The sequence below is a fragment of the Lipotes vexillifer genome, unplaced genomic scaffold, assembly GCF_000442215.2.
Source record: "Lipotes vexillifer unplaced genomic scaffold, Lipotes_vexillifer_v1.1 scaffold1387, whole genome shotgun sequence".
Taxonomy (NCBI): Eukaryota; Metazoa; Chordata; class Mammalia; order Artiodactyla; family Lipotidae; genus Lipotes; species Lipotes vexillifer.
In genome coordinates, this window is record NW_006790426.1 from 1,301,403 (window position 1) to 1,313,022 (window position 11,620).

The 11,620-nt window shown below is 49.6% G+C and overlaps 1 protein-coding gene across 3 annotated transcripts in view; it reads left to right on the plus strand.

Moving 5' to 3' along the window:
- Positions 1-11,321, plus strand: part of LMCD1 (LIM and cysteine rich domains 1) — a 61,983-nt gene extending 50,662 nt beyond the window's left edge. Inside the window, exons 5-6 of one of the 3 annotated variants that reach the window (XM_007463708.1) lie at positions 8,771-8,986; positions 10,645-11,321. In XM_007463708.1, the coding sequence (XP_007463770.1) occupies positions 8,771-8,986; positions 10,645-10,803 (375 nt within the window). In that variant the 3' untranslated portion in view covers positions 10,804-11,321. The remainder of the gene's footprint in view (positions 1-8,770; positions 8,987-10,644) is intronic. The other 2 variants (XM_007463709.1, XM_007463710.1) reach the window with 2 other exon arrangements.
- Positions 11,322-11,620: the final 299 nt, after the last annotated feature.

Here is an 11,620-nt window from a genome sequence, read left to right on the forward strand (position 1 = left end):
CCCCGCATTTAGCCTCTTTCCCTGACTTGCCCCTCGGTGTGTGCGTGGGGCGGCGAGGGTGGTGGGGAATTGTCACTTCACAGCAGGCTCGTTCATCTCTTTGAATCCTCCGAACGACCGGCAAGACAGCTTGGGGTCGTTATGCCCATTTCACAGATGTGGAGCCTGAGCCACAGAGAGGTTAACTGGTTTGCCGGTGAGGTTCCAGCCCAGGTCCTTCCACGTCGCCAGCCCTGCGGGGTCCCAGCAGGGTGGGGACAAAGCAAGGGCACGTGCATTTAATGTTTGCCGGGGTGGGTGGCAGTGTGCAGAGTTACTCCCAGCCCAGCCTGGTGAGGAGCTTGAGGGCCTCTTGTCTGCGAGCCAAGAACAAGGGAAGGACGTGCCCGGCCCGCCCCAGTCCCACCCACCATGGGTTCTCGGGGGTCTTGGGGGCTTCGAAGCGTTCCGTGGCCGTGGAGCTGCCCACCCCAGCAGCCCAGACCATTCCACAGCAGCACGGCGGGGCCCCGTATCTGCTTTCCAGGCCCCCACTCCCGACCTCTCCCACCTCGATGGATCCTGTGGACACTGGACCTCAATGCTCGGACGGTGAACAGCTCTACCAGACCATTTCCCTGCGTTTAGAAAGTTTACTGGATATTTTCTCCGAAATTAAATATACCAATTTCCTGGGCATGGTCATCCTGCCCAGGAATTTCCGCCCTTCCGTACACCCCAAACTTGTAACCGAAGAAAGACGAAAGAAAGCCAGGACATAGCATTTAATGTCATCTCCGCCCTTTCGTAGTTTTCATCCCTGCCTGGAGACCCCAGCTCCTGCCTCATGGGCCAAGCCGTGGCGCCAGAGAAACTGATTTAAAAGGAGAACAGATTGAAAGAAGTGAAGACATTGCTGGAAGTCGTAAAGATGTGTTAATTTGGTCCCAAATCACAGCGTAACGCCCCTGCCCCCTTTCCCCACAAGAATGCACAAAGGAGGGACCGGAGGTGTGGGTCCCCTCCCTCCCACGAGGTGGGCCTCTCAGATGGAAACTTAACAGCCGCTGGCGGCTCAGCCCGACTCCAGCCCCGACGAGGGACATACTTGTGGGCAAGGGACTTCCAGAGCTTGGTCCGAGCAGATGTTTGGCTTGTGGGCTGGCAGGCTGGCTTTCCTGCCAGCCCCTCTCTGCGAATTTGAAACCACCGTGCGCCCCCAGGCCTGCAAGCCATGCCTGAGCTGGAGGACAGAGGATCAAAGGAAGCCCCCCCCACAAATTGCCACGGTTACCAGGCTTCTCAGCATCTGCCTGCCACCTTGTTCACAGGGGAGATATTTTAATGACATTAAAGGAGATTTTATTTGCCACAGAAAATTCCTTTTATCCTGCTTTTCATACTATAAATACTTTGCCGTGTTGCCTCATAAGCCTTCACAACTATCTTTTTTCTTCCCTCCCCCCCAAAGTGGGCTGCGTAATAGTCCACTGACTAAACCAGGGCTTGGCAAACTTTTCCTATACAGGGCAGATTGTGAATATTTCAGGCTTTACGAGCCACGAGGTCTCAGTCATAACCAATGGCCTCTGTCCTTGTGGCACTGACGCATCCAAAGACAATATCTCAACAGATGACCAGGGCTGTGTCCCAATAAAACTTTATTTGCAAAACCAGGCAGCAGGCTGCATCTGGCCCCAGGGATGTACTTTGCTGACCCGGGAACTAGGAGAACCATAAAAAATGGTTTTCACTGTTTATGAATGACCTGGGCTTTGTTCCATTTTATTTTGCTACTGGAGGTTACTTGGTGACGCTGATAATTCTGATGGTAGTGTCATCTGCCATTCGTTGACGACCTACGTTGCGCCAGGCAGCACGCCAGAGGCTTCACACGGTGGTTTCATTCGATCCCAAAAACTACCCGGCAAGACATATCATCCCCCTCTCTAGTCGTCTAGCTGGTGAGCCATGAAGCCAGAACTGGAACTCAGGCCTGCCTCACCTCAAACCCCGCACAGACTCCAAAGGACGGCAGCTCCCGCTTCCAGAGCCCCCGTGTGACCCAGACACCTTGCGAGGCCTCTGCAACAGACATGACCACACATAAGCCTTGTCCCTACTCAGCAGCATCCCACTGTAGGGATACACTTGTCAAAGCCGGATTCGGGAGCACCCCAGGCTGACGTTCTCTCTTCCAAGTGTCGCATTTGGGAAGCCTTCCGGGCCCCATCCTCCCCCGTCACCAGATACCCAGTGAGGGAGATGCGGTTAGAAATGCCTGCATTCTGCCTCTCTTGGGAGAGAGCCCCCTCCTTGAGGACCTGCCCCTAGAAGATGCGGGAGACAAAGCACTGGTGGGCCCACGGCACTGACCCCACGTGCAAAGCACTTCCCAAGATCAGGGCCCACCTTGTGTCACAGATGCGGAAACTGAGGCTCGGAGATCCCCCCAGATGAGGCTACGGCGGGACCTCGTGCAAAGGCCGGGACCCTAACCGCAGCGCCTGCGGCCACCCACCTATTCTGCACCGTAAGGAACCTCGGGAAGGTGCCCGTGTGGGGCAAGAGAACGCAAGAGGCTAAAGATGCCAGCCAGGAAAGAGGAAAAAAACCCCAAAAAACTGCCGATAGACAAGGCTGCAAAGCAAAGATGGTGAATAATCGCCATAAGAGGAAATGGAGAGATGCTGTTTATAAATAAATTGTTGAGTATTTGTGTTGGAAAGAACCCAGTGCCTGAATTCAAGGCCCTTGAGTCAATATTTACTGTATTGTAATGGTGAGCTTTTCACAAGGCAATCTGGGTTTAGACTGGGGAGGCCTTTGGATAAGGGCCTTCCAGAAAAGAACCGCATGATTGGAACAGAAGTGCTGGCAACCGCGGCAGACGGATTACGGCTGGTTTACAGGGCTCTCGATATCTGCAGATCTGTCCCTGAAGGCCAGCGCGGCTCATCGCTGGAGACAGCTCTTTGGCCGTGGAACCCCGGGCCACTGTCCTGAATCTGCTGCTTCCTGAAACACTTTGTGTCTTGGTTACTTCCATTTCAGAAGCCTGAATAACTCCGCGTGGCCACGTGTGCTGCCCCTGTTACCTGGGGCCGCACAGCAAACCACCCTGAGATGCAGCGGCTTAGAACACCTGTTCCGAGACGTCTGTTTTCTCGCAGATCAGCAATCTGGGCAGGGCTCAGCGGGAGAGCTTGTCTCTGTCCTTGACATCTGGCCTTGGTGCTTGGAAGACAGATATGGCTAGGGCTGGACCAGCAGGGGCCCCGGCCTCTCCCTCTATCTCTTGTGTTTTCTCAGTGTGGCTGCCCTAGGATGCGGGTCTCAGGACTCCCAAGAAAGAGCCAGTGGAAGCTGTGTTGCCTTTATGACCTACCTCAGGGATTTACAGCATCCCTTCCACCACATTCTGTTCTACAGAAGCGAGTTAGTAAGGCGGGACCGTATGCAAAGAAAGGGAATTCGGGTATTGGTTGGAGGAGGGTCCAAGAAGTTGCCGGCATCATTTCCACACCTCACGGCGGAGGAAACTCCAGCCCTGCAGGGTCTGAGCTTTGCAGGCAGCTGAATCTAGAATGCTCCTCAGCTTTCTCAGTGCAAGTGTTTACAAAAGCCCAAAGTACAGAATATACAAACTCTTTCATTTAGACGCTTGTGATGAAGAGTCTCTCACCATTTGAACAGGGCAAGACAAAAGTTCAGTGGCACCAGGAGAAACGTCACATGTGTTCCACCTACGAAAGGTCTGTGCTACAGCTCCTTCCCCCGGAGGGACCACAGTCTGCAAACTAGGTTACGTGGCAAAGGCTGGACAGATTCCCAGGAGAAGGCTCTAGTTTTAGACAGTTGGGAGTCTGAATGAGAACCCATTGACATGCTAATGACCAATGGTCTTCTCTGTGCCTTTTAGCCTAGTTCCAAAGGACTTCTACTCGACCAAAAGTGGCTCCTCCAGAGGGGAAGTCACCTGGGAATGACCACACTGGGCTTTCTTCAAAATGGTCTAGAATTTAAGCATCCCAGGAATTCAAATTGGCTTTTGCTGTCATGGAACCTAACTGCTCATGTCATTTTTGCTGAGTTTTTATATAAGGTCATGTTCAAACGCTCTATGACGGTGGGTCTCGAAGTGCGGTCCCCTGACCATACCAGCATCCCCTGGGAGTCTGAAAATTCCCCTGCCCCCTCCCAGACCTACTAATCAGACACTCGGGGTGGGGAGATGCAGCACTCCGTTTGAGCGGCCCTCTAGGGATGCTGGGGCAGACTCGAGGCTGAGAACGCTGTCTTGGAGGGGGTGGGATGGGAGAGGGAGAAAAGCAGGCCCACCAAGGCGGGCACTGACTCTAGCTGAGTCTGGGGTAGTGACAGAAGATGAAACTCACATGACTTGATTCTCTGGCCTTGCCCAGAGGGAAAGAACAGAGATGGAAAAACACAGAGCTCATGGGTGGGAGGAATGACCTCTTGCCAATCTACGTGCTCATGGTGCTACTGAAAGGAACCCAGGCCTCCGAACCAGAAGCAGATGCTGCCTTCGACCTCTTCGTCATCTTAGGAAATGGATTTAGCTCCTCACCTTTCTATAAGGAGGGCTTCGTAGGGATAACAGGAGATTTTCGCTAATTATTACTGAACCCTTGTCAAGTGCATTGATTCTATTATCTCATTTAATCCATGCAACAGACCTGTGATGTTCCAAGTATTATCTGACAGGTGAAAAAACTAAGGTGCAGAGAGGTTGGGTAACTTGCCCAAGGTCACACAGCTAGCGCCCCTCTCAGCCACCCACTGCAATTTAGAAACTGTAAACCTCCCTTCCAAGGATGATAGGAGAATAAGTTTGTGCAGAGAAGGGAAGGACCAGGATCACAGGACCCCCGGCAGGCTGGGCAGTCGGACTCTTGGTTGTCAGGCTGCCCCTAGTGGCTGAGGGGCCACCAGCTGACAGAGCCGAGACACTGTCAGATCTCTTGTCCTTTGAGACCACAGGGAAGGGGGCATGGAAAATAGCTCAGAGGCCAGAAGGAGAAATTGCTTCCTGATGCATGTTGACAGCACTCATTACTCTGGCAGCGTGTTTTCATAAAATGTCAATGACACTGTCTGCTTAAAAAAGGACTGGCTACTGGTGGTAACAGGGTGCACAGCCAGGGATGCTGGGGGACAAGGAGGGAAGAGACACTCCCCAGAGAGGCTCCTGACAAAGCCCATTCAGTCAGTGCTCCCAGTGTTATCCCCTCACAGTGCAAACCACCCCCCAGCACTCCAGAACCAGCGATGGCTTCCCATTACCTCCAAAGCGAAGTCCCAGCCCAGAGTTCAGAGTCACCCGTGATCACCCCCTAACTGCTTCCTGACCTCACATCCCTCTATCTCCTTCTGTGGGCCGCGGGCGCCTGCTGGTACCCACCAGACACATCCAGGTGCATTTATATCCCTCCCTTTCCCCACTTCTGTGTTAGGCACATCTGGAAACCTGGAGTCAGGCGCCCCACTGATGTATCCTGGTGACACTCGACCAGGTGTGGTGGATGGACAGTAAGCCCCTTCTGTGTGGGAGGAAAGGGGCCGGAAGTTTCATTCTGTGAAATTTAGAAAGACCAACGGACAGAAAATTCACTTGCTTCTCAAACAGCCCTCACCAGACAGTTTACACTTCTGGAGATGTGACAGTCAATGAACGCGGATCCATCGCCTATTTTTGTTTTGTTTTGTTTGTTTGTTTTTAATTTTTTGCCACACTGTGAGGCCTGCGGTATCTTGGTTCCCCCACCAGGGATCGAACCCGTGCCCCCTGGTGTGGAAGCATGGAGTCCTAACCACTGGACCACCAGGGAATTCCCCATCACCTATTTTTGGTTCAGACCCTCTGATGAGTTCCAGGTGAGCTGGGGCTCAGTCGCATGCAGAAGGACAGGGTTTCACTTTGGTGAAGGACTCACACCCGTCATTCTTGTGGGCATAACTGAAACCAAAAATCCAGCACGTTCTAAGGAACATCATCATCAGGCAGCCAGGAGCAGTTAACCAGACACACTCCTCACCTGAACACGAGCTCAGCCACGACCGTGCTTAGGGACCACACTCATACGTGGACATATTCTGTCATTTGGTTTTCTTTCCCCAATTTCCACCATTTTAATTTTTATTTCCTCTTCATACACAAGAGTATATTAACTATGCAGTTAATGTAAAGAATTCTCAGTGTTTAGGCTCTGAATATATGCCTATTCATCTTTACACAGCAAAACAATAAATATCTCTATTTGGGCTGACACATAATTTGTGCTTAGTAAGACAGAGTGTTCATCTCAAGCCAGGGATCAGCAAACATTTTCTGTAGAGGGCCAGGTGATCTATCTCTCAGGTGTCGTGGACCAAGAGCTGGAGTTGATGATATCACGTAGGTACTTTATGTAACAAGAGAGAAAATAAATATCCACAAATTTTTTTTGAAATTCAAACTACAGTAGTATAATTAAGACAGGTTTTTGTAATACAGGCCGTATTAGCTAGCTCAGGCTGCCATAACAGAATATCGCAGGCCAGGTGGCTTAAACAACAGAAATGTATTTTTTTCCCCAGTTCTGGAGACTAGAAGTCCAAGGTCAAGGTGCTGGCAGGGTTGGGTTCTGGTGAGACCCCTCTTTCTAGCTTGCAGAGGGCCACCTTCTCACTGTGTCCTCACATGGCCTCCCCTCTGTGTACACCCAGAAAGAGAAAGAGACAGCCATCCATCTCTGGTCTCTCTTCTTATAAGGACACCAGTCCTATTTGATTAGGGCCCCACCCTAATGACCTCATTTAACCTCAGTGAACTCCTTAAAGGCCCCATCTCCAAATACAGTCACATTGGGGGTCAGGGCTTCAACATGTTAACTGGGGGAGGGGCACCATTCAGTCCAAAACCCCGATCTACTATGAGAAAAATGGAATTCTTTTTTTGGGAGAAAACATTCCACTAAATTAGAGTTCAAATGTAAAACCCATTCGACGCTGATGGTTCCTACAAGAACAGGCAGAGGCTGGGTTTGGCCGTAGTTCGCTGACTCTGATGGAAAGGCCGCACGGTGGAGCAGAAGGAACCTTGGCTTTGGGGTCAGGCTTGGCCTGTGTTCAAACCCCAGCTTTGCCTTTTGTCAGCTACTGCTACTCAGCAATCACTGAATCTCTGTGAACCTGGGTTGGGCCACGTCCGGGGGAAAATATAGGTCTCCTTAAAAGGGAGATAAGTCTAGAAGGGAAAGGAACTCTCTCGGGTTTTCATAAGGATGTCAGTCGGGAGGGAAAACACCTGAGTTGGACACACAACTGCCCCAGGGAGATGACAGCCAGCATCATCCTCGTCATCAGAGTTCTGAGGAGGTGAGAACTCCAAAATGACTGGATTTTACAGATCGAGGATGTCGTCTGGATAGGACGTGATGAGAACGGCCGTTTAGCTCCGTGGTCTTCCTCCCAGTGCAGTCATGATAATAACATCAGGCAAATCCCAACCGAGGGACAGTCTACCAAATATCTGACTGATACTCCTCCAAGGTTATGAAAAACAAGGAAAGTCTGAGAAACTGTCACAGCCCAGAGGAGCCTAAGGAGACATGATCGCTACCTGTAATGTGGGATCCTGGATCCAATCCTACAAGAGGAGAAAGACAGTAGGTAGAATCTAAGCACATCTGGATGAAGTTTGGACTTCAGTTAATAACAACATATCAATACTGGTTAATTGATTGTGACAAGTACACCATATTAATGTAAGGTGCTAAGAACAGAGGAAAGCAGGTGCGGGGTATACGAGAATTCTCCGTACTGTAACGACAATTTTTCTGTAAGTCGAAAACTGTTCTAAAATTTTAAGTTTATTAAAAATTAATCCTACATAGGTAAAAGATCCATTCAAAGTACAAGGTGGACCAGTGGGTTTTAATGTAACCGGGATGAAAGGTTGGTTGATATGGTTTCAGACTCTACATTAACTAACTTTTGAGAAACTAACACTTGTCTAATTTTGATGTAATAGCAAAGAAAAATATTCCACAGTTATCTAGAAAGGCTATTTAAAATGCTTGCCTCCCTTTTTCAATTTCTAATCAGTGTAAGGTCAGATTTTTTTCATATATTTCAAAGAAAACCACATAATGCAAAAGATGAAAAGCTAAAACAGTTACAAGAATCGAGAAACCCTCTACTGAGCCAGTCATTAGAGATTTGCAAAAATGTAAACAATGCCACACTCCGACTCAATTTTTCTGTTTTGGAAAATATAGTTATTTTTAACTACAAATATTTATGTTAACATGCTGTTGGTTTACTATTTTGTAATGAATTAATAGTTATTTAATTTTTTTCCTCAGTTCTAATTTCTTGTGTGGTAAATATCAATAGCTATTACCCACATGAACAAAAACTCTTTGGGCTTCTCAAAAATTTTTAAGAGTCTAAAGGGTCTTGAGAACAAAAAGTGTGAGAATGACTGTGCTAAACAAATACTGGGTTAGCCAAAAAGTTCATTCAGGTTTTTCCATAAGATCTTACAGAAAAAGCCAAATGAACTTTATGGCCAAACCGATACTTTATTGAGTCCTCACAACTACCTACTAGGTAGGCAGTATTATTATTATCCCACTTTGCAGATGAGAAAACTGAGGAACAGAGAGGTACAGTAACTTGCTCAAGGTCACCCAGGAAGTAAAGAGACTGGAGTTGAAACTCGAACCCAGGTCACGATGCACTCCTGACTACCCTGTGTCCTGGGGTTCCTCCCCCACCCTTCCAGGTCTGTGAGCTCTGCAAGGAGGTGGCCCCCGCCGACAGCCCTGTGGTCTACTCGGACAGGGCAGGCTACAGCAAGCAGTGGCATCCTGCCTGCTTCGTGTGCACCAAGTGCTCCGAGCCGCTGGTGGACCTCATCTACTTCTGGAAGGACGGGGCGCCCTGGTGTGGCCGTCATTACTGCGAGAGCCTGCGGCCCCGGTGCTCCGGCTGCGACGAGGTGAGGACCAGTGGGGTGGGCACCCCCAGACTGCAGGAGGGGACCCAGAGGCCCAGGGGAGTGTGGCTTCGTGATGATGTGATCCACAGACAGGAAAACTGAGGCTCAGATCCCCCTTCACACTCTCAGCCTCTGTTTTCCCATCTGCAAAGTGGGGCAGAAATTAGTTCCCACCCCCGGGCCTGTTGGGATGGGTCAGACACAGAGGACCTGTCAAGTCTCATCCTTGGCACAAGGCTCGGCACTAAGTAAGGGCTCAGAAGAACATTATGGGCTGCCGCCAGGAGGTAGATGACCCACATTCAAACCTGGCTCTGCATCTGTGAGGCATGTGGGTCCCTAACTCCTGTGCTTCCATTTTGTAACTTACCAAATGGGAGGGTAACAGTGCCCATCCCATGGAATTGCTGTGAGGATAAATGAGATCATGCCTGAAAATGCTTGGCACAGGGCCCGAGTAACTAAGAAGTGGAAGCTGTTGTGAGTCTTAGGGTAATGTAATACAAGATGATACCATAAAATCACGTAGCATTAACATAACACAATCCGACAGTTAGGAGATGCTGTGAAAGGGGTTCAGCTCTCCAACATGGGTTTAGACTAGAGAAACACTAAGGTGTATGAAGAGTGACAATAATGGCTATGACAATAATAACTACTGCCTGCATGCCTTTGGTGACGGGAAACTCACTACCTTCATCTTCGGCACATACGAGGGTTAGAAATGTCTTCCTCACTTTAAGCAAATATCTGCCTCCTCCCACCTTTCACGTGTTGGTCTCCGTGTGAAGTTAAGACCCTGTAATCCTCCTACCTCATAACTGTGTGGGCAAGGATGTTACAGAAGGAAAAGGGCTGTCAGCAGGCCTGGTCCCACCCACCTCATTTCTGTGAGATCAACAGTATGCTCGCGGTAACAACACCTCATCCTAATGTGCTACAGACGTTGTATGTGATGTGCTGTTACATCTCACAACAGTCTTTCAGGGAGAGGGAATCATTATCTCCATTTGGCATTTGAGAAAAGTGCAGCTCAGAGAGGTCAGTGATAATCACAAAGCACTGACTTTGTCTCTGTTACCACTCCGAGTACTCCATCTGTAGCAACACACGCAGCACTCATAAAACCCCATGGGATGGGTAGTATTTATATCCCCATCCTACAGATGTGGAAACTGAGGCACAGGGAGGTTGAGTAATTTGCCCCAAGTCATGCAGCTGGTATTTAAGTGAAAACACATACCTGGTCCGTGTTTGACCCCAAAATCAGAAAGCACATTTAACCAGTATGCTGTTCTGCTCTCTGGTTCCTCACCAGATTGTATAGATGTTCCAAAGTGTTACTTTATTCCAGGCCCAAGCAAATGGGCTTTAGATTTGGCCCAGACAGCATCATAGATGCCAGATACGTAAAACCTGTCAATAGTGGAGGATTTATTTATTTATTTATTTTTGATCCCAGAAGCTAAGATGCAACCATGACCTTCGCCAAATACTGTACTTACTGTCTTAGATTGATGTCAGATTTCTCCACTGAGGCACTGAAAGGTCAAAACAAGCATGGGGGACGAGGGACCACCATCTTACGGCTTGTCTCCCACGCCCTGTCTACTAGGGACAAAACCTGAGCTGAACGATTCTTCTGCTCCCCTCCCCAGATAATATTCTCGGAGGACTACCAGTGCGTGGAAGACCTGGCCTGGCACCGAGAGCACTTTGTCTGCGAGGGCTGCGAGCAGCAGCTGGGCGGCCGGGCGTACATCATCTCCAGGGCTCAGCTTCTGTGCCCAGCGTGCAGCAAGTCCAAACACTCCTGAAGGGCTGTGCACCCACGGCTGGAATCCACAGGATCCCACCGAGAAGCACAGCCAAGTGTGCCAAGGCCATCCTAAGGGTCTGGCGAGACAGCCAACAAGCAACAAACAGTCATCTTTCTTCAGTGGATATATATATATATATATACACACACACACACATACTCTAGATCGGGTGGGGAGAGAATCCTTGAGGGTCAATAGTATCAAAGCCAGAGATGTTCTGAGAAGTCTTAGGATGCAGTTATTTTGTTTTTGCTGCTGCTGCTGTTGTTTCCCAGCTACCAACGAAACACATCCTGCCCGGGCTCTCTAGGAGGAGTTTCCCAGAATGCAACTCTGAGTGATCAAATCACACAGATGGAGGATGTGCGTGCTTTCTCGTGAACGTGGGGGCTCCTCCAGGAGCAGCCTGGGATCCCAATGCTCGTTTGTGGCCTCCCTTTCAAATGGAATTTGAATCTTAAATAAAAAAATGTTGGCATGATAAATATATCAATAAAAGTTTTACGAAGTTCGCACGTGCCCTGATCTCATTCTTTACACCTGGCAGTCATTTCACGGCATCTGTTTTGCCCCAAGATCCTGAGTGCCGGTGCTAGCGGAAGGCACTGGAAATGCAGGTGTGCCTCTTCATCAATTGTGTCTCATCAGACTCCTTTGGGGACTGAAGGTCCTCGGGGCAGAACTCCCATCCCCTCAGTTCTGGGTACCCCCAGAGCACTGATGGAAACGAGCGTGTCGTGTTTCATGGGACACCTAAAAGCAGCCTCTTGAAAACCGGGGAGCAGCAACTCAGGTGTTCTCCAAGTCCCGGCAG